Source organism: Acipenser ruthenus, chromosome 6 (genome assembly GCF_902713425.1).
Source record: "Acipenser ruthenus chromosome 6, fAciRut3.2 maternal haplotype, whole genome shotgun sequence".
Classification (NCBI taxonomy): domain Eukaryota; kingdom Metazoa; phylum Chordata; class Actinopteri; order Acipenseriformes; family Acipenseridae; genus Acipenser; species Acipenser ruthenus.
This window is the reverse complement of record NC_081194.1, coordinates 2,307,696-2,331,997: the sequence shown is the minus strand read 5'-3', so window position 1 is coordinate 2,331,997 and position 24,302 is coordinate 2,307,696. Positions and strand designations below refer to the sequence as shown.

Genomic DNA, 24,302 nt, shown 5'->3' with positions numbered 1-24,302 from the left:
AAAAAAAAAAACATTTTGTCATCGTAATTTTTGGTAATCTGGATAAATGTATCCAGCAGTGCCATTTTCTGAAAAAAAACCGGATCAAAACGATCCAGATAAAAGCAATGATCACTTTGACCCAGATTACAAGTTTTGAATAACCGGCCTCTGGAGATAAAGTAGGATACAGGATTACATCCCCCAGAATACCTCCTGTATCCTACTTTATCTCCTGGATTACATTGTCATTATCCTCCCCCTACTCTGTCACAATCTCTCTCTCTCTCTCTCTATATATATATATATATAATTTATTTTGTATTATTATCTTTAAAAAAGCTAAGAGACGACAGAGAGATACAATTTAGCAAGATGCATTTATATCTCCTAAGGAGGACGGACACTGTTGTATTGGAAAAGGCTGGCGTGTAACAGTATGTTCATATATTACAAAATACATTAAAAACCAAGTACAAAGAGAGACTGACAAACCCCAAGAACTGTAAACCAAAACAAACACAAACAGACACACAGGAAGGGGGTTGAAACTTAAACTAAACTAGTAGTAAAGAACAACCTGTCCTTCACAAAACAACTCTTGCTTTTTATTGTATTGATAAGAAAGCCTCGTACTTCATCCCGCCAAGCCCATTTCAGCAGTCAGAGTAAATAAGGGGTACATTCAATCAAATAATACAGCAGCGCTAATGACGCTATTCAATCAAACCTCCAAAGAGGGTAGGGCAAAAATGTGTGCTAACATTCTAAAAGTCTTTTAATTGAACATTTTGTAAAGTTTGTTTGACTGTTGCTGTGGAACAGGGAAATAACAAAGATGTGTATTTGATTGTCTTGTATAAAAGGCTTCTTTATTGGGATCTACTTGCCTATGTCTAGACTATTCAACTAAGGGGTAACCTAACTTAACTAACCACTGATGTCTCAAAAGTCCACTTAAATACCTTGATCAAGGTTTGTCAACACTGCCAAGGACTGGTGATGCACAGCTAGATTACAATCAAGTAAAGTACAATCAAGATTTACATAGCGCTATACAAGATAAGCTTTTAATGAATACAATCTGTGAGGGGATTTGTAAAAGACTGGTGTCTCGCTTAGTGCATTGCAGCTTCATACCTTTCCCATAGTGCTTCTGTGCAGCAGTCAGTTCATATGAAAATTATAATCCAAGAACTACTTGCAATGACAACAGTTTCTGTGACTTCTGTGCCCTAGCATTCAAATTTATGTATGCGCCACTATGCTCATATTGCTTTTTTAATATACAAATGGGATAAAGATAGCTGATGTATTTTTAATGCAGTGTTAGCATTAAATAATATCAAACCGCTATCATAGATATATGTGTGTGTGTGTGTGTGTGTGTGTGTGTGTGTGTGTGTTGTTCTGTACTTTTTAAAAGCTGTTATAAGGATAGTGGTGCCATAACCCTTATGTAATTGTAGGGCCGGTTGCAATATAACACCAGAGTGGATGCAAACCTCAATTGAAGCAGTTCTGAGTGTGTGGGTACACAGGTTAGAGAGGGAGGGCGAGAGAAAGGGTTGTGGGGTTGCCTGCCTAAAGCTTACGTCATCAAAGCATCACCTGTTTGCTACTCAGCTTCACTGTCTGAGAAATGGATGGAAATCACAGTAGTTACACAATGCATTAAGATGTTGTCAGGTTTAGCCGAGTCGTGTCCTGGAATAAAAACATGCTGTTTCAGTGTTTCCGGGAGGGTTTTGACTGTTAACTGCTTGAGGCTCTGCAAGGAAATGCCCTTGATAACAAAGCTTGAACAGTTTCTTAACAGCGCTGAGCTCAGGGGATGCAACTGCAGGTCGATCAAAAGATTACAGGTTATCTAAAGATGTTAACTGGGCTCGGTATCTGACATTGTTAAACGCGTGTGTCCGCAGAGAAAAACACTATTGCGATTTGTGGCAAGATACTCAGTACTGCGTATTTCTTGAAAAACAACAAAACATCCTGAAAATCAGGAAACCAAATAGGTTCTGATAAGCAAACATGTTCTTTTCTTCTCATGGTGTTGGGTAGACTTCAGAATGACGTCACCATGAAAACTGTCAAATCTCCCCACTGCTCCGCACTCATCTGACAATTGTTTTTCCACGTCGGAAAACGTGAGGTTCCAATGTGATTTCCGTCGACATTTGTTAACATACGGTGCTAAGGTCCCGCCAGGACTGAAAAGGTTTAAGTAAAAAAAATAAATAACAAATTATAATCTTGCAACTTGTATCCAATCATATGTCCAGCCCCCTTACAGACTGATTATATACTAACACTCTCCTACTCAGCAGAAGCTTGCATGTAGGCAACTATGGGAACTGGAGAGCTGCTCTTTGCTCATGGGATGGGAGACGGATGCTGAACAGCCCTTCTGCATCAGCTGCCCTAAACAGACTGGAAACAAACATGCACACACACAAACACACGCACACGAACGCACGCGCACACACACACACAACCTGCCATGCACAACTAGACCACCCCAAATCCCCAGCAGGAATGCTACTGGAGTCTAGTTCTGTTCAAGACTCTAAATTCACATGTTTGTTTGTCGTTCCCACCAGTTCTTTAATCTCGTTATCAAAGTTATCATCACACCGTCACTACAGTCTGAAAAACAATATATATACACACACAAGAGGTCCAGTAGAGGGTAATATATATACGCTATACAATATTCATGCCCCCCCCCCCCAAAAAAAAACAACCCTATTCCGACATAAAATACAAATACGAAAAACACATACATAGTATTGCACATAATATCTTTTTTCATAGACTAATATATAATATACTATGCCTGAACATGCAGCGATTGACACCTCTATGTTCGAAGGAACTCCACAGGCCTTGCAGCAAACATTATATACAAAGTATCATCTGCAGAGAAGGCAAAAGGCTCCTTTCAGCTCTACTTTTGCCCCTCACAGTAAAAGGTCTGGTTGTGCAGCAGGAAATCCACATGTAGGGTAGAAGACTCCTACAGCAGCACACTTACACAGTCCAGTAACATCGTTTAAAAGAAGAAAAAAAACGAAACAAACAAACAACATAAAAAGACTTGGAGGAGCACTTGTACACACATGCAGAGACACACACAAAATCACACAATATTTAGAAATAAACTACAATAACACTGTTAGCATATCTACAGTAGGTAACTTTAAATTTGTCCACAAGTTACCCCGACCCACCAAACAAACACAAATACCTACACCGTCATCATAATGGTCAGTTCTGCAATATGTAATGATCAATCCTCTAGATACACGTCTACTTTGTATGATACAGTCAGATTCTGAGAGTCACATTTTCATTGTTATTGTTGCTACACCGAGTTCAAATTTGTTTTTCTTTATTTGTACAATCAATTTGGTTAAGGTGGTGCATTCTGGGCAGACGTTCTCGTCCTGCTCCGTTAATGCAATACACCATGAAGGTCCGTCTTGACTGTATTATTCTTAATGCAAAAGTATCATATAAAAAATCAATTGAAATTAAAAAGGCCAGTAGTACAATCGAATGAGTTTGCAGGAGTGTGTCAGGATACACACTGCAAAGGAAAACACAATCAAAACAAAGGGTTCCAGTGCAATACTGTACAATAACACAATGTGCTTGACAGAGTCTTGTACAGTATTGTGTGTATGCGTTCTGCTTTTAGTTGGTTTTGACCCATTAATACTGTACTAGGTGCATTCCAATACTAGCAAATACCAGTTGCACGCTGTTCTGCAGGAGGGGTACTCCTAGGTCACTGGAGAGAATCATAATAATGCTACTTTATTTGGGCTTTCAGTCACCTTTGCCTGCAAACCTTTACCCTATTTCGTCCAATGTTCAATTAAAATGCCTTATATACATTCACTTCCATTTTTTTTTTAAATATCTACTTAGATACGTCAGTCTGTATTTAAACTAGCCCGGACACAAACCTTCACTACAGAAGACTGGCCACTTTATGTAAGATTCATGCATCACTAAGGAAAAAGAAATGACTGTGGTGGTGCAACAGCTCCCAGCTAGAGAAGACCCAGACAGTGGCACTGCTACTGTACTGCAACCTCATTGTAAGAGTGACTCTGCTGTAACCGTGAGAACAGAAAACATGAGCAGCTACTGCATGCAGCTAACCAGACCGGCTCTGCTAAGCAATACACACTACTGGGTATACAGCTAACCAGACTGGCTCTGCCAAGCAATACACGCTATTGGACTGCTTCTTCAGTCGCTTTCTTCTCTATGGCAGTGTGTTACGTCTGCAAAACTTTGCAACAAAGAGCCAGAGAGAGACAGAGTTTGAAAGATAGAGACAGAGAGCGAGAGAGATAGATAGTCCTTTAACCACTGTTGAAACACAGTAACAATGGAGTGCTTCACAAGCCTGAAAGTGGAACCCCTAATAACCCCATTGAGCTGGTGAGTGGAGTGTAGTTTCACGGTAGAAGCTTAATACTTGACTAGTTGATCGTTTCAGCTTGCTCTTGTTTTACTCTTCATTGCTGGACTCTCACAGGAGGAGCTGATGGCCTGCTGGCGATGGCTCTGTGTCTTAGGACATGGGCTCCTCCCCGAAGTACGAGAATCCTTTGAACTCGTCCTGGTTTATCTGCTTGATGATGGCGTCCTCCACCAGCGTCAACACGGGCTCCTCACGCGTGAAGTCCTGGTCGAAGTTGTTGACGTCCCTTTTGGTTTTCTGAAGAAAAAAAGACAAAAAAAAACGAGGCATCAACAAAAAGGTAATTTAATGATAAAGATCAAAGTTCTGAAAAGGATCCAATTCCTCATTTACCATGCAAGGTCTCCACAATAAGGGAGGAGACCTTGAGATCTCATTACTTAAACAGCAACAAATGAATTAACTGCTAGGTAAGCTTCTGTGTAGGGTTCCCTTTCAATTCGAAGATGACCACCAAAACATTACGTATGGGATATGCCTGCCTATTGCTAGGTATTTTCTGAGCTCTTTATATCAGAGCTGTGATAGGCCCCTTCCTGGGGTGACACCCTCTATCCCACCTACAGAGAGATTAAATAGTCAAACCACGGAAGCCATGTTCTGTTTTTGCCTCTCAAGACGGTAAGGTAAGATCCTCTGTGTTGGTATCTGAGCGTGTTGTGAAAAGGAGCTTCTGAGTCAACTGCAGTTCCCTTGCCTTTCATGCTGAAAGCTGGCTTCCCGCTTTCACGGAATCAGTGACTCCTGATTCAGCCTTTTTCCTTCTATCTTTCTTCAGCAACCTGCGTGCACAAGCGTTGCAGGCTGCTGCTTTCCTATCTGCTTCAGCTGCCCCCTGGTGCTTCGATACGTCGGTGTACGTTCAGCCCGTGGTACTTCGGTGCCTGGAGGAGCCGTCAGCAGCCCTCAGGGCCCCACTCCTCCAATTGTCGCACAGCCCCTTGCAGGGGATCCCCTGTGCTCAGGCTCCTGCGCTGACACCCCGTAGTCGCTCCCCGTTTCCGCAAGCGAGAAGGGTAAAGCGCAAGGCAGGTGAGAGACATCATGGACGTCAAGGCGCAGATGGCCCAGGTTCTTGAGCTCCTGTCTAGGCAGCAAGCTCCTGCGGCAGCGATGGAGGTCCCGGCCCCACTACCACCCGCACCAGCTCCGGTTCCTGGGTCTCCCATGGGAGCCTAGGCCGAGCCGGAATCGCAGTCTTTGATGGCGGAGGAGGACTCACTGTCTATAGCGGGGATTGCCTAGGGACCTCCTGGGGATTGCCTAGGGACCTGATGTGCCCGAACCCTTAGTGCAGGGTTACGGAAACACACCTGAAGAGGGCCTATGCAACGGAGGCACAGGTGACCTACCTGGCTAAGACGGCAGGTATTCTAACTGTGTATTTGGATGGCGTGCTCACAGAGACACAGAGAGTGTCACAGAGACACAGAGAGAGAGCGGGCGCTGAGATGTTATGTGGATAGAACAAGAGCTCTGCATCATTCTGGCCAGCTCTTTGTTTGTCACGGTTTCCGGACCATAGGACAGCCCCTCTCAAAACAGCGACTGTCCCACTGGATTGTGGATACAGTCTCTGCGGCGTATGACAGTGCTGGCTTACCCCCACCTGGGAAAGTAGCTGCGCACTCCACTAGAGAGTTGGCTACATCTTGGGCCCTCTTCAGAGGGGCCTCACTGTCCGATATATGTACGGTGGCTAGCTGGGCTATGGCGTATACATTCTCCAGGTTCTGCCGCTTGAATGTGGTAGATCCTTCTTTGCCTTCAATAGGCACGAGGGTCCTTAAGGTTGCACGCTCGCACCGCTAACCTAGGGTTAAGCGGTTCTGATGCGTCCCTTGTAAGCTGTCGTTCCTTCTGCCTCACGACCGCTCTGGTATACATTTCCCATACGTAATGTTTTGGTGGTCGTCTTCTCTTTCAGGTTCTCATTCATAATGTGGACCTTTATCTAATTGCACTGAATTTTCACCAGTATTCTCCAAACTTTTATTATAGACTCTTGTAGACCCTTCAGATTCCATTTGGGTACAATTCACCAAACTGTTGATTTTATACAAATATTTATGTGATTATAAGGACACATTGTGGAATTCGTACAGCCCTATGGTTGAAGTGTATGTTGAAAAGAAGATACGGCCCCTGGAATTCACCATGCAAGTGAACCGCATACCATAATGGTGTCCGAATATGTCATATAAGGACAGCAAAGTCCATTGCAGGAACACGGCTTGTCTCACAATCCCGCTCACTATCCTGTAAATATCCATGCCTGGTTTTCCATATGTCTAAGATCACAGGATGCGAGTTTGATCATTAAGTGCTTTAAAAGACTGTTAAAAAAAATGATCAACAAAGCAAGCCCAATAAAGTCGCCATTCCCTATATTCTGTTGTAAAGTAAATATCCAGCCCCTGTGTATGTACAAAGAACGTCAGAAGCAGCAGGCACAAGCACGGAAATCTTTACATCAGGGATGTAGCTGGCTGAAGCAGTGCACACTACACAGCTCAGGAAAGTGCTAAAGGGCAGAGGGTAATTGTGGTTGACCACAGACCAGGGTTCTCCGGTTCACCTTTCTCAAGCTTTACAACCAACCGCAATTAGACAGAATTGTGATATTCTCACGCCTCGAAAAACTTTCGAGATTTACTGGAGGGAAAAGTGCAGCTGCTCCAGACAAGGACTGTGTTTCTGTTCGAATGAATAGAAGATCTTACGCTGTCGTTTGGGAAAGTTTATTTTTAAAGCCTTGTTCAGAATGTCCCTGATTAGGTTTAATCTGTAATTTGAAAACTTTACAATGCAAAAAATAAAATAACGACTTGTAATAAAACAACACAATTTTAGATGGTGCATTCATTTAGTTACTGTTTGTGTTTTGAGCCAGTCATCCTGCAAGCAGAAATGACTAACATGTAAATGAAAACTACAGGTATTGGTAAAATGAAAGTTTAAAGAAAGTTCAAACTTGACTAAATTTCCAATCCACTTGCTGTATTGGGCTTCTGTTTTTTTTTTTTTTTCCCACTATATGTTTTAAATGAAATAAAGGAATGGATTAGTCCAAATGTTTACCAAGCTGAGGACAGATTACGGAGACACACAGATCAACAGCTGTCAGTGCTAGTGAGGGCCAGTGATAGTATTTACCCAAATCCTTTTCACACGGTCTATATATTCAATATAGTAAAGTTGAGCATAAAAATAGCGCGTTTAAACAGATGTGTGGGTGCTGCGTTACAGTTTTTTTGTCTGCAGTGGCCTTTCTTAAATACTAGAGGGCATGATATTCAGACAAAGACTTCAACATTCACCGCACCAACCTCTGTGTTTCTGTGTCTGAAACAGCAAGCATCTGGAACTGTTGGGAGTTCCGTCGGCCAAACATTATGACGTAATGGCAAAACGAAAACAATTGAGACAATACATATGTAGCTACTGGTATCTCCTGCATCGATTTGCCAGGAAAATCCTTAAATAATCTCTATTCCTGGCAACGCTGTGCTTACAATAAGCGGATAGCGCTGCTCCAAAACTACATTTCTTAAAAAATGACTCCTATTGTAGGCAAGCATCAATTGACCATAAAACGTAACACCCAAAAACAGATCTGAAATGTCTCCATCACCCTCCCCAATTGCCCGGGTCAGTGGTGTAAATGGGAACCTGTTCCCAGGTGTCTTACCTGTTAAGTAAAGAATCAGAACATCCTCATTCACAGCTATAAAGTATGAGCCATGGATTTGGGTGTTTTTATTCAATGCCATTTAGTAATTCATTCACCCCATATTAACGTCACCCATCGTAGAAAACCACAGTTTGTAAACAAGCAGGTGTATGATATTTTTTAGAGCAGCTGTTTTAATATCAACATTAATACACTAGTTTTAATTCTAAAACAGATAAGAGACCACGTCAGACTTCTTACAAGCTGATGAAGATCTGGAGTAATCTATACCACTGCATGATCTTTCATTCCTATGAAACGAATGTAACCCTCCAGCACCACACAGAAAGTGAATGAAAACTATTGCGGAGACCAACTTCAAATGTATCATGCAAGTGGACAGTGTCAAAACACAGAGAACAAAGTGCCTTCATAAAGATCAGGGGTACAATAATCTATACAATGCACAAGTATAATTGCTACCATGTGAAGAAAATACATCACAAAAAAATATTTCATACTGAAAATGTGACTGTTTTTTTTTTTTTTGAGCCACTGTTTCGCTTATTTAAGCAACTCTGATTTAATCGTTTCTGTTTCATTTCCTTCATTAGCAGAAGGACCTCCTGCCAATAATTCCTTTGCCTTGCCTTCATTGGCAGTTTGCTCCAAAGGAGACTCTCAATAACTGCGTTTGTTCAGAAAATATTAGCAGGATTTTATTAATAAAAAGCTTGGCTTTTAATAATTCTGCAATTTCTACAGCATGCTGATCCCTGAACCTGTGCCAGTCACGGTTTGAGGTCTTTGTTGTCCTGCATCGACTCACCTCATTTAAATTTTCAAACAAGTATTTAAGCACTGCTTTATATAGTCATATTAATAATTCCAAATAACATGACCTTTTTGGATTAATGCTTTTTATTACCTGTTTAAAGAAGAGGCTTGTTTCAGCACCAACACTGGGCCCTATTCACAAAGCCTGAACACAGAATTATTTAACCCTTCTTTGCTGTTTGTTACACATTTTTTCCTTTTAACAGGAATTACACTGGGGTTAAAGCTTTAGCAATATACCAGCTGTATTTTAGGTAACATAATTGTAATTGCTATTTAATGACATGTGCAGTTACACTAGTGGGTGCTATTATATAATTTTGGAGATTTAAGATTGCTTTGTATTAGAGGTAAATACTAAACATTTTAAAAGATTATTAACACTGAAAATGCATTGTTTGTCATGTGACACATTATACACCACTGTACTTGTACCACTGTTTCTGAAAATGATTTTTAAAGAAACATGTGAATAAAATATAAATACCAGGTACAGCGTTGTACATGCCCACCCCCCCACCCCTTTAGTAAGCATATATGAATGAATTGCCACCCTCCCACACACACCCACACACACCCCTTTAGTAAGCATGTATAAATGAATTGCCACCCTCCCACTGCAGGGCTGATTTCAGGCTGCTGCAGTACTTACGATTCGAGGTTTGAAAGGAGGCTTGGTTTTCCTTTGTTCCAGCATGACCCAGTCGATTTCCTTGAAAAACGGATGCTGCTTGATGGATTCTTCCCCGCCCTGTGACACCACGCAGCCCAGGCGCTTACTGGGGCTCTTAGTCATGAACTGAAAAACAGGGTAGAAAAAAAAATCACACACAAAGATGCTCTACTGTGTATCTAAAATAACAATTATCCTGGGCTTCTCGAGTATGTGCTAAAAGGGCTATTCACTCAACCTGGAGACCCAAAACAGCAGGAATCAATACAGAGGCACAGTTAGAAACAGAATTAAAAGAGCCAGTGGGATTATTCTTCATTGCTTGCACCAGGGCAAAGCTAGTAATGATTTAGATGTGATTTATTGTCACAGATTGTTACAGAGAGATTGTATGTAACCAACTGTCAGAGGTATGCAAATGAGCCGTGTTCCCTACTTAAGACATCAATGGCATACACTGCGTGTTTACACCGTAACGTTATGGTTATGGAACACGTCTGGAGACAGGTCCGAAATATCAAGACGTCAGGTTAAAAACGTCAGCTTTATTTGATAATTTCTCAAATGATAAGAAGCTATCCGATAACATAATGAATATGGAAATCAAAAGAAAGCTCGGGGTCCAGAGTAGCTTCATGCTAAACTCTATTACTGGCACAGTAAAGGAGACGGTATGTTTCATGAATATGGGCCCTGGTCTTTGTTTCAGCCCTGCTCTAAATGGTTTAATTCCAGACCCGGAAGCAGCTATGTATCTCACTTTTGAACCTGGAGTGGAATGGCCCTGCAGGACCGTGATTGATTGGCACCCCTGCTGTAGAGCATGGTGTTTCCCTGAGGCACATCAAAGGGAGTCTTTTACTCCAAACTGTCATCAGCACCAATCCAAAATGTCATACCTAGAAACACACAAGCTAAGAATACAATACCTGGAAGGCCTTGAATTCGTTTTTTGGATTGCTCATTTCATATTTTGTAACTTCAGAAAAAAAATGGGCATAGAATGGAGCACAGGTATTTCTTGCTTGTTCCATAACATGTGGAATAAATTAGGGTTAAAAAAACCCTCTTTCATTATGTTGTATCGTACTGATCAAAAATGATAATCATGATGCCTATTTTTACCCCATTCCCCTATCAACAAGTTAGTACTTTGAACAATGACGGAAGCCAAGAAAGGTCAACAGGCACCATTACCCCACACAAACACTGCTGGGAGGCAGCAGACAACTTGAGGTCAAATAATTAGACAGCAGCTCGATGTCAAGAAACACAATGCAGGGAAACCAAGGGATCCAGTCTGAAGTCCCCTGTTAATAGAGCAAAATGAATGGCCTGCTTCCACTGCCTTTCCTGTTCTCAAGACTCTGGAACCAATTCCCCAGTAATGTTGTTGACGCTGACACCCGGGGATCCTTCAAGAAGCTGCTTGATGAGATTCTGGGATCAATAAGCTACTAACAACCAAACGAGCAAGATGGGCTAAATGGCCTCCTCTCGTTTGTAAACTTTCTTATGTTCTTATGACCGAGCTGTGCGCCTTGACACTTGGAGCCAAGGCATGACCACCCAGCACACAGCCTCACACTGCCAAAGAATGACCACCCAGCACACAGCCTCACACTGCCAAGGCGTGACCATCCAGCACACAGCCTCACACTGCCAAGGCGTGACCACCCAGCAAACAGCCTCACACTGCCAAGGCATGACTACCCAACACACAGCCTCACACTGCCAAAGAATGACCACCCAGCACACAGCCTCACACTGCCAAGGCATGACCACCCAGCACACAGCCTCACACTGCCAAGGCATGACCACCCAGCACACAGCCTCACACTGCCAAGGCGTGACCATCCAGCACACAGCCTCACACTGCCAAGGCGTGACCACCCAGCAAACAGCCTCACACTGCCAAGGCATGACTACCCAACACACAGCCTCACACTGCCAAAGAATGACCACCCAGCACACAGCCTCACACTGCCAAGGCATGACCACCCAGCACACAGCCTCACACTGCCAAGGCATGACCACCCAGCACACAGCCTCACACTGCCAAGGCATGACTAACCAACACACAGCCTCACACTGCCAAAGAATGACCACCCAGCACACAGCCTCACACTGCCAAGGCGTGACCATCCAGCACACAGCCTCACACTGCCAAAGAATGACCACCCAGCACACAGCCTCACACTGCCAAGGCATGACTAACCAACACACAGCCTCACACTGCCAAAGAATGACCACCCAGCACACAGCCTCACACTGCCAAGGCATGACCACCCAGCACACAGCCTCACACTGCCAAGGCATGACCACCCAGCACACAGCCTCACACTGCCAAGGCATGACTACCCAACACACAGCCTCACACTGCCAAAGAATGACCACCCAGCACACAGCCTCACACTGCCAAGGCATGACCACCCAGCACACAGCCTCACACTGCCAAGGCATGACTAACCAACACACAGCCTCACACTGCCAAAGAATGACTACCCAGCACACAGCCTCACACTGCCAAAGAATGACCACCCAGCACACAGCCTCACACTGCCAAAGCATGACCACCCAGCACACAGCCTCACACTGCCAAAGCATGACCACCCAGCACACAGACTCACACTGCCAAGGCATGACTAACCAACACACAGCATCACACTGCCAAGGCATGACTAACTAACACACAGCCTCACACTGCCAAGGCATGACTAACCAACACACAGCATCACATTGCCAAGGCATGACTAACCACCCAGCACACAGCCTCACACTGCCAAGGCATGACCATCCAGCACAGCCTCACACTGCCAAGGCATGACCATCCAGCACAGCCTCACACTGCCAAGGCATGACTAACCACCCAGCACACAGCCACACACTGCCAAAGAATGACCATCCAGCACAGCCTCACACTGTGTTTCTTTTAGTATTTATATTTATTTTATTTTATATAGTTATGGGTGATATCATGTAATTAACACCTACATACAGTGCCTGTTAGTGGTGAATCAGGTTTCAACTGTGTCGCTACAAAAGACGTCCTGCAAATATGTGCTGTAATCACACTTTACCATCGTAAAAGTGCTCACTTTTACGCCTTAAATGAGAGAAAAGCGAGTGCACTCCATCAAGCAAAGAGAAAGCCCCTTGGTTTTTCCACAAGACTACATTATGGCAACACAGATGCTGTTTCATGGGGGCTCTCTGAATACTGCAACAATCAACACGGAGCCTGGAGATGCCCCAGAAATCAAGTACTGGAGCTCCATGATGTTCCGATGAATAGCACAGAATACAGCTTATGCAATCCTAACCGGCAGAGAACACAAACAATTTGTTCTTTTCCCACAAGAAGTGCATTTTATCCCAGGCCCCTCTTGATGTAACCAGTAGCACTCTGAACTCTGCCTGAACTCCCATAGGGGACTGCTCCGCTAATCACATTAAATTAATTTAAAAGAAAGTGAGAGAGGAAGGGAGGGTGAGAGGACGGGGGTAAGGGAGAAGGAGTAAAAGGGAGAGGAAACGAGGGAGCAAAGGAGAGAGGGGGTAAGGGAATAGGGGAGTGAGGAAAAGGGGTTTAAAGAGGAAGCAAAGGAGAAAGAGAGAGGGTAAAGGATACAGGAAAGAGAAAAAGAGGTTAAAAGGAGACAGGGAAGGAGAGGTAGATAAAGAAAGAGGATGGACGCGATATAGAGAGAGAGAGAAGCTTAATTTCTGAAGTGAAAAAAACACCACCAGGGATGTACAACTGTAATATCTGTCCCCTTGGTAACTGTTACTTTGTACAGAGATTTTCCATTCAGTAGCCTGAAATTACAGTTGGATGCCCCAAGTGTTAGAAAAAAAAATAGAATAATTGAATGGATGGATACTGTGGAGAGGCAGGCGGGGGGGTGTCTGGATGGATACTGTGGAGAGGCATGCGGGGGGGTGTCTGGATGGATACTGTGGAGAGGCAGGCGGGGGGGTGTCTGGATGGATACTGTGGAGAGGCAGGCGGGGGGGTGTCTGGATGGATACTGCGGAGAGGCAGGCGGGGGGGTGTCTGGATGGATACTGCGGAGAGGCAGGCGGGGGGGTGTCTGGATGGATACTGCGGAGAGGCAGGCGGGGGGGTGTCTGGATCGATACTGCGGAGAGGCAGGCGGGGGGGTGTCAGGATGGATACTGCGGAGAGGCAGGCGGGGGGGTGTCTGGATGGATACTGTGGAGAGGCAGGCGGGGGGGTGTCTGGATGGATACTGTGGAGAGGCAGGCGGGGGGGTGTCTGGATCGATACTGCAGAGAGGCAGCCGGGGGGTGTCTGGATGGATACTGCGGCGAGGCAGACGGGGAAAGGGTCTGGAAGACGGACCCACCGCTTTGAGGATGCTCACAGCCTCCTTGCTCAGCCACACGGGGTAGAGCACATCATCATGCAGGATGGACTCAAACAGGTCGTCCTCGTTGTCTGCCTCGAAGGGGGGCTGCCCCGCCATCATCTCGTACATCAGCACCCCCAGAGCCCACCAGTCCACCGAGGGGCCGTACTCCAGCTCCTGCAGGATCTAAGAGCGCAGGGACAGAGAGAGGGGGACAGTCAACAAGGCAGCAGCAAATCACCCCTGAATGGCAAAAAAAAGTTGTTAAATTCTACGTCAACTAAGTCAACCCCAGTCACTTTTTCAAACTCGGCACACAGGCCATGACCAGAATACACATTTTAAAAGTTGAATGGAGACATATTGGGGACAGAGAGTAGGAGTTACGAATTCACACAGAGTGGAGGGTGTATGAAACGGGTGAGCTGTCACTTTTTAAAAGTATGTAAAATGTCAGATTTGGTCCTGGTTTAATAATTTAATGGTGGCAGTATTTGGATCGGTGACCATTCAGATGAACTGAACAGACCGCGAGATGTTGTATTTCTTTACTGTCAGTACCAGTAACATGATGGAAATGTTTATCTTCTTCTTGAGTTTTCTAACAGTTCTTTAGTTAAGGCTTCGGCCCAGGGAGCTACAACAGCATAGAGTGTTTTGAAGAGATGAGCTTTTGCATTGTGCTAGACTTTGCACCATCTTCATACTGCTCCCAATCACTTTGTAGCTGACTGTGTTGTATGAATAATGTTAACCCCCCCTGAGAAAAAAACACCAGCAGGATTAGCATGATGTTGAAGGCTGTATTGAGATCTTGTGCGGTTTAGATCAATAAAAAAACACCTGCAGGATTAGCATGATGTTGAAGGCTGTATTGAGATCTTGTGCGGTTTAGATCAATAAAAAAACACCTGCAGGATTAGCATGATGTTGAAGGCTGTATTCAGATCTTGTGCAGTTTAGATCAATAAAAAAACACCAGCAGGATTAGCATGATGTTGAAGGCTGTATTCAGATCTTGTGCGGTTTAGATCAATAAAAAAACACTCGTACAGGGCCCTATTTCACAAAACTGAGCTGTTAATACTGTAAGAATGTTTTTTAAAGTGCTTTAAAAAAAACATTCTCTTAGCTCTGAAAAAAGAGAATACATTTCAAATTCTCTTAATCTAAAACAGTTGTCATGCAATCTTGATTTTATTGGTAAACAGTCTTAATAAAAAAATAATTAAAACATAAAAGAGCTAAATTCTTAAAGCTCTTCGCACCAATCTGTTTTTAGCACAATTGTTTTTTTCAGAAAGGAAAAACACACCCGATAAAGAAATACACTGACAGTGCTGCCAAACAGTGTTTAGCTGGTGTAAAGTGGGACTTTAGCGGTCATTAAAAATGCGGCATACGTAACAAATGGTTTTCACCTGACGTTCTGCACCTGCTATCAAATTAGCACTTTGCCATCATTAATCCATTTAAATGGTATTGAAATGTATTCAAATAAAGAAAGAAAGCATTGAATTGGGTGGGGATCTGGAATACTAAGCGGGTGCAAACATTATAATGAGATGTAAAGATTTAGTCTTGCACTTGGGTAATTGCTGACCCACCAAAAACTTTGCACCTCCTCTTACAAGGTGCAAACCATTGTAGAAGTGAGTAAAGCCTGGGACACATGTGAGCAGGGCGGCATCACATGGAAAAGCAGCTTTACTGCGCATATTGCACAACATTTATTACTATGAGACCCAACTCACATTGACGAAAAAATACTGTAGCAGAAAAGTATCGCAGCTGCAGAATTTTATAACAGCAAAATATTGCTAGGCGAGCGATATTTTGCAGCTGACTCCATGTACAAGGAGGCCCAAGCTGATACAGCAGAAGAAAAAATCAATTACAATTTTAATTGCAATACATGTAAATTAAGCAAAAAAAAATTCTCCACAGAGTACAGCAACATCCTCCACATCGGAAACTACACAAACTGTACTCTGGTAAATCTGGTAGGAAGGCTGTGAGGGTACCTCTGGAGCGATGTAGTCGGGTGTCCCGCAGAACGTCGTAGTCGTCACTCCATTCAGAATCCCCTCCTTGCACATGCCGAAGTCGGCCAGCTTGCAGTGTCCTTCAGCGTCCAGAAGAATGTTGTCCAGTTTTAAATCTCTGTAAAAAAAAAAAAAAAAAAAAAAAAAAAACTGTAAAAAAAACTGTAAAGCTGAATTTGAATGTTTTACATCTTTTCATCACTCCATCTTAAAGTCAACTAGAGAATGTTTCAAAAGTCTTCCTCAATATTATCATGTATGTACAAGCTGGCCCTAATTTGCTTATTTATGCTAACTATTCACTTTTTTCTCTTTCCCTCCAGTCCTGGTTTGATAAATGTCTCTACCAGTCATCCACATAACGACAATGACTGGGTAATTGTTTTCAGTTCATATCTGGTCGATTTGGAATTGCTTTCACATGTTTTTCCAGGTGACAGACAGTGGTATGAAGATTAACGATAGTTAGAGATAGAGGGCTACAAGATTTTGGTGTTGAAACCTTTCTGAGAAAGTCACAGAATGAATTGGTGGTGAAAGCACTGCACCTCACAGTGGATCCCTACTCCGGCTGTAAGACTGGGTACAAACAAAGTATCATCCCATGTCCGTGTCCGTGTCCATTTGGTTTCACTGTACTACAGACCCCATTGTTAAGATTTTAAATCAGCCTGATTAAGACAGATCCTTGACAACACCCAGCAATTTCCCAGGCTCATTTCCAGTCCTGGTCACTTTGACCTGTTGACTAGGAATTGCACAGAGCGAGTCCAATCAGAGCCACCTGCACAGTTTGACTCTGTGTTGCTGGGCTTTTGATCAAATCTAGATATCAATCCTTTAAGTACAGCTAATTCTAACAAATCGGGGAAATTATAAGTCTGTATTGGTAAAATAAATTGAGATTCACGTACTTATTAGTACTATGCATTCACATACTCCTAATTTTTGTCACATGCTTATACACGTTGTGCGCTTTTCAAACAGGTGAAATAAAGGTAGGGTAATAACTGCAGATGTAAATAGTGGTTTTAGTAGATTAGGTTCTTGTAAGCTCTATATAATGTTATATAAATTTACGCTGTCAGAAGTGTCTTCTGCCTTGCTGTTCTGCTCTGAGACAAGCCCCCTGCTTCCAAGGTATCTAGGGAGTTTTATCAGTCTACCTTTACTGTAACATAGATTTGCATGTTCGCTATTTGTGTAAGTGAAACTTCATGCATGAATTAGGAACCACAATTCAGCTTTGGCACCTGCTGTGATTATTACAATATAACCCAATAAAATATTACCAAAGTACATTTGTCCTGTAACTTTTCCATGTGCTTGATCATACTTTTACTACACTTTACTATGCATTTACCAAAGTTAACATTTTTATGAAGGCACCTCCAGAAACAGATTACAGATTACAGGTCAGAACACATCTAACTGTCAAAACTTACAGCATCAGGGTTCTTGAGCAGTAAATAATGGACTAATAAAAAATAAAATAAAATTGCATTATTTTAGAAAAATATCAATGTCAATTTAACATCAGTTAAATGGTGAATCCAGTCCAGTCTTACAACAGCAAAGGAGTAAGAGAATGTAGTTTGGGCTTAATTCTGGTTCTGTATCTCTCCCTTACTCTTACCCATGGCGAGTCCCATGAGATCTATTTTAATGATCTTACAAGTGATGGATCTAAATACCGTCGCTTATTATCAGTAGATATTTCCAGCTTGGATTTACACACCCATTCATTAACATTACGGCATGCAGTAAAAATACATTGAAATGAGGTTACCGGAAAATCAAGTTTAAAAATATTAGGGTGCAAGTATTAAGATCTACCACTGCTGATCAATAATCAGTAGACACCCCCCCCCCCCCCCCCCCCAAAACCAACCGTGGGAAGCCCTTATAAAAGCACAGCGAGATATTAAAAAACATAGCAAACTAGGGTAGACTATCGTAAATGCATAGTATAACCATGGGAAAAGCATGGGAAAAGTGCACAAATACCATGGAAAACTTATAAGGGAAGTAGCAAAAATACCCAATAGATTGTAATAACCAAGATCAATATAACAACATCATTTTAACAAACCCTGTATTGCTTCGATTGGATTTAGGGAAAGCAGCTTGGTAATTATTTGAATGTACATATTTTCCTTTGTGCAGCATGGTACCTTTGTAAACATCATGGTTTTTACACTCCAATTACTTATTTATTTGTTTTACACAATAGCGACTACACGGTTGTATTTGTCCGTTTTTATTTCCATTTACACACATATTAGCGTGACTCATAACCTTAAAACAGTACCTCAACAGAACAAGGTGCTAACAGAAAACCAGTTACACAAACAAATTACCACTGTCATTTAAAAGAAAATGTCAAGCCACAGATTGAACAAACAAGCAAACCACGATATAGTTAAAGAGCTGACGTTTGTTACCTGGGATGAACCCAGAAGTGTCAACTAATCAAAAAAAAGAACAACAACAGCTGGCAGTACATTGAGAACAGAAACCAGATACGAGGCTTATTATTAAAACAAATAAAACAGCACCCATCCTAGGAGTGAGAAATATTTCACAACCACGGATTGGGGCTGACACTTAGAAACCACAGCTGACTCACTGCCATCAGCAGAATATCTTACCAGTGCTTAAATAAGGATTATATTCAAACTGTAATGCCGTGAGTATCCTTGCACGATATATCGTATTGTAAGAGAAGCATGTCCGTCTGTATCGTGATACAAGACCAAAAACACAACACAGCTCCTTGCCGTTCACCGACTGGTTCTTGAATGAAGAATAAGTGTGTTTTATGGATGACATGAACACATAGTCTCCCTACCTCATTTAACATATACATATATATATACACACTTTTCTTAATCTATCATTAAATGACCATTTGATCTTATTGTGCACTATACAAGCAGCCGATCAGGACAATGTTTTGTGATACATGCTATATTGTATTGAGATCTGCATATCGCGATACATATCTGTGACAGAGTAAGAATGAATCTTGGTTATAAATCTCCCTCCCGACCTGTGAGGGCGCTGTATAAGGGAAGCAGTGTGCCCCGGACTTGACGGTTTGGCAGCTCATTCCAGGGGCAGTCAGAAGCCGGACATTCGGAAAGGGGGCGGAGTCACAACACCAGAATTGTGGGCGATGTGTCAGTCATGGATTGGAGGATATGCGATTGCACTCGCTACCGTAGAGGGGTGTGACTGAGGGTATATCAGGGGATGTGATGAAGCAATCTGTTCCTTTTGTTATGGTTGCGAATGGAGCGCTGTTTAACTATAAAAGACTGTGAGTGTTTTGTATTTGTTTTGTGTTACTAACTGTTGGGATTTGTAATTATTAGACGGCTAACACCCGGGAGCTGTCGCTGTTAAGCCAGCACCAAACCCAAATTACAATACTGCACTGGTCACCATTAACTGTGTATTCACCACTGGCACTGGAGCCCTGTGAAAAGGATACAGAGTCGTGCCTGTACATTGCTTGTACTCATTATTGTTTCGGGACTGAAACCCTGTATTGTTTAGCTGTGCAAATACACATTGCTGTGCATTTGCCAGCATTATTAGTTAATAGCACGAAGAGCCACAATAAAGCTGCTTTGATCGTCAACATTGTTTGGTCATTTATTACTGTGCACTGCATCATCACCTCTACACCTGTGCACTGCATCATCACCTCTACACCTGCGCACTGCATCATCACCTCTACACCTGCGCACTGCAAACCACTTTGCCATAGTATAGTATCATGAGATTACTGTATTGTTACACCCCTACCCAATATACAACAGAACTATATTACCGCTCTGTAATAATGTACTGTAATAACTCTGAATGCATATTCAGTACACAGTAGCGGCCATTTTTACCCAAACTGCCCTTTTATTACAGTTTCCCCCCCACCCATTTTATTTCTCAGCTGGCCATAACATTCCTTTATCTATTCATACACATTTCTTCTTTGATTCCTACAAAGCACTTTGGATCCATGAGGTTTTCCATTGTATAGCAGACTAACCGGGACCAGTTGGGACCGATCATACTGACAGTAATCTGTACCATACTAAAAACGCCTTGCCTTTGCTTCATGTTTTTTAATACATTTCACAGCATTATGATATTGAAGTTTGGTTTATATCGGCTATGATTTTAAATCAGGTTTTGGATATTATAAATGTTATGTTTGATTTAAGTTTCACGGTAATAGTCCAACGTACAGCTGTCAAAATCAAAGGGTAGAATCTGTTTTGAAATGGTTTCTCTCCGAGTGATTGTTACTGAGCTATCTGAACAAATGAGGGATTAGCCATGAAGACCCTTACATTGGATCTGCTGATCTGACCACAGCTGCTGGTGTACAGCATCAAGGTGTTCATTGTGTTTCTGCACTGCTTTGCACACCAGTCTCAAAACTGGGGCATTTTGGATAACGATGAATCAAAGTATTAAACTGATTTTTACTTTTTTTTTTTTTTAATTTCTAGTTCTCAAATCATAATCCTGACATTCCAAACAGAACTTTAAACACAAATACAGGCCTCCTGATCCTCACAAGCATTCAAACGAGCCCCAAGACTGCCTGCACTCCGAGCACTTAATCCTTCTATCAAATCCTTTAAAGAAGAAGAAGAAGATTTCGAGATAAGGCAGGCTTGATGAAAGGTTTCCGAGGGTGGGATCATGAAACCATTCAGGTCAGGGTTTGATGGTTGAATGCTTAAAAAATGTCAACATCACGTTAAAAGATGTCGTTCATCCAAAGGTGTACTAAAGTTGTTTGACCCCCGCCTCCTGCCATTTGAGAGTGTGATGTAATTGGTACCCACCTCCACACTAGCACACAGGACTGAAGGTGATGTGGATGCGTGTGCCTGCTCTCACTTCACAGGGGTGTGCGGTGCCTTGATCTGTCAGTGACACGTGTACAAACTCCAGTCCAATGGGAGCAGGAGGAAACACAACTGCACAGCACAAAACGGTTTTCTTTCACAGGTGATACTTCATTTATATTCCTCTGCATCATGTTTCTTTGGTTTGCGTACAGTCAGGTGTTTTGCTAAAATCAAGACAACCGCTTGTCCTATTCCAGGGGTGTCCAAAGTCGGCACTTCCACTCCTGGTCTTTGTTCCAACCCTGTTCTAAATTGTTTAGCTGAACCAATTAAAACTCCATCCAGACTCTGAAGTAGTTAGTTATATTATTTTACCTGTAAAATCTGGAGTGGAATAGCCCTCAGGACAGTGATTGGACATCCCTGCTGTATTCTCATGAAACTCAAAAACCTTATTGATTGTATCATAATCTTGGGCTATATGGAGGTTCTCTGTATGATATGTCATTTTATACAGTAGCTTTCCATATATCTAGAGAACTGCTTGTCCAATTGTGACAACATCACTGAGTGCATCATAATCTCGTAATATGTGTCTGTCTGCCTGTGAACAGGATTGTTTGTGGTGATGTCAGACCAGGCAGAGACCGGACACAGTACTCGGGTTGAATGCGCTGGTGTGCACGTTTAATGATAAATGAAAGCTTTGAACAAAAACAACACTTTGCAAAAGAAAACACCACGTTGGCCAAAACAAATAGACACACAAAACAATGACACAAACAAGTACCGTGCTGAGCCGTTTCAGCATGAGCAGCAATTGTTAATATTTTAAATGTATTTCTACCTCCTTCTCTCTCCTGTTCTCCACTCTGAACATCAATGAATTAATCAATCGATTCTGCACGAGTTTAGCATGGATGGGGAATTTTAACCCCATCCATGCTGTAAAATAAAACAACATGTTTTTTAAATACCAAGCCGTACATTTAAACCACAATACAACAAATACAAAAGAACACAAAATAAACACAACAGACACAGGAGCGGAGTGTACCCGTCTCAGTGCCCTTGTGTCATACATCTACAGTATATTAACATGTATCTAGAGAAACGGCACTCAAAGAGGTAGAAGTCAAAGGTTTATAAGAGTTTAAAAGGGTAAATCACCTTTAAATTCAAAACACTAAATAAGAAACCAAGTGAAGTTGACAAACTTACACTGATAAAGGCACATTTGACCACTTGACTTAATTATAGTTTTACAGAGGTTGATACTGTATGCAAAAGAACCTGTGTTAAGTCGCTGGTGACTGTTAGGGCAAGGCCACAACTGTGGACGATTGTGACACCTGAAAGATAAAAAACCAAAAGGCGCAAAAACCCAAACAGTGAATGCAGGTAATGTGCACCATCGATCAGGACAGAGCACAGGGATTCTCTCCAAGTAACACGCCCTGTATAATCAATAAAGTCCTCTCATTCCAATGTGTGCCAGCATACTTTAATATAGTGTGTGCTCCTCTGTCTAAATTAGAATTGTAGTCAAGGTTTTTGGCAGTGTTATAAAGCAGTGTGCTTTTAGGAAGAAAAACAAAACAAAACATTACACCGAAGGGAAAAGGCCACACTAATCAGTCATGATTGAAAGCATTTCCTGAGCTTCATATCAAGCTGGAGTTATTTTTCCATTACGCACCGAGTGAACTCTGCTCCCGGTCTGCACATTCGAGAAAGGAGCAAGCAAAGCGAGGACCGTCTTTCTTTTCTGTTGAATACAGTTGTGTATTTATGTCTCGTGAAATGCAATGCACACCTCAATAATTTGTATTCATTTTATATAAAATAACATTTCAACTAAAGTTTATTTTTAGTACTTCTGAAACGGCACTACTGTATATCCAAGGAGAATCTGTATCCAACACGCTATTCTTTAATCACCAGATGTACTTCATGTGCTGTTTCAGGTGTGTGTGTGAGTCTGCTTGTGTACTCATCATGTTTCCAGTGTGTGTGTGTGTGTGTGTGTGTGTGTGTGTCTGTCTGCCTTTGTACTCATCATGTTTCCTCCGTGTGTGTGTGTCTGCTTGTGTACTCATCATGTTTCCTGTGTGTGTGTGTGTGTGTGTGTGTCTGCTTGTGTACTCATCATGTTTCCTCTGTGTGTGTGTGTGTGTGTGTCTGCTTGTGTACTCATCATGTTTCCAGTGATTGTGTATGTGTGTGTGTGTCTGCTTGTGTACTCATCATGTTTCCAGTGTGTGTGTGTGTCTGTCTGCTTTTGTACTCATCATGTTTCAAGTGTGTGTGAGCGTGCAGGTCTTTGTGTGGGCTTGTGAATCACTGTGATAGTTTGAGTTATTACATGTTCTTCAGGTGAGGCTGTGTATTCTCTGCCATGATGGAAGTGGACTGGGAAGAAACAGGAAGGACTGCATTGCCCTGCTTTCCCTCTTTCTGAGTTCTCCCCCACTCTGTAGTGGTTCGAGTCTAATTTGTCTTATTGGCCAAAAAAAATTTCATTTATTTATTATTTATTTATTTAATCACGAGATTTACCCATTGAGACCGAGGCCTCGTTTACAAGGCGGTCCTGAAAAACAATAAAGAGACCATTACAACGTATAAAAAGACTATTACAATGTACAAACAACGCAATAAAAACATGTGTGGCTCAAACTTCATCAGCAGCATGCAGAGATCAAAATAAGACCTATTCTATTTGTTATTGTGGACTGGAGGAGGTTATAACATTTCCCTATGAGATCTTAAAAACCAGAGAAAGAAAGATTACCACATTCCATCTTTATACTATGATGGAAACATTTCCACGTTTATTAGAATTAAATAAAAAGTGGATCTAGTAACTCTAGTAAAACACTTCACATACAAGTCGATGGACCCGATATGACATGGAACTTTTCGTCTCAATTTAAGCAGCCTAACTCATAACAGACAGGAATTCACAATGTGTCTCAACAGAGTATTTAAAATCCCATTCTGCTGCTATGAGTCAATTAACTTCTAAACGCACCTTTAAATAGTTTGTCCTGGTACAATAATCTACGGGACAGCAGCAAGCTGAAACACGCTCCCAGAAGAGAATGAGATAGCTGGGTAAGAATGAGGTGGCAGTCCAAACACACTGTATCAGAGATTGCTGTTGAAACTCCCCGGGGAAACTGACTGAAGGTCGTCCTGGGGCCAGCCGCAGTCAACATGTTGAAGTGTGGGCTCACGATCCACGCTCCTGTCTATGAAGAAACAGGCTGCCTCCAGTGGCTGCCACGGCCTCACTTCCCCAGGCAGGATCCCAGTGGTGCTCAGCTGGTATAGTCATCACATCATAGACG

The 24,302-nt window shown here is 42.4% G+C and overlaps 1 protein-coding gene across 1 annotated transcript in view; it reads right to left on the bottom strand.

Moving 5' to 3' along the window:
- LOC117411020 (protein kinase C epsilon type) overlaps window positions 1–24,302 on the bottom strand; it is a 171,778-nt gene continuing 147,476 nt past the window's right edge. Inside the window, exons 12-15 of the mRNA XM_059024824.1 lie at window positions 16,061–16,199; window positions 14,034–14,222; window positions 9,643–9,789; window positions 1–4,717 (exon numbers count right to left, since the gene is read on the bottom strand). Coding sequence (XP_058880807.1) covers window positions 4,571–4,717; window positions 9,643–9,789; window positions 14,034–14,222; window positions 16,061–16,199 — 622 coding nt within the window. The 3' untranslated portion in view covers window positions 1–4,570. The remainder of the gene's footprint in view (window positions 4,718–9,642; window positions 9,790–14,033; window positions 14,223–16,060; window positions 16,200–24,302) is intronic.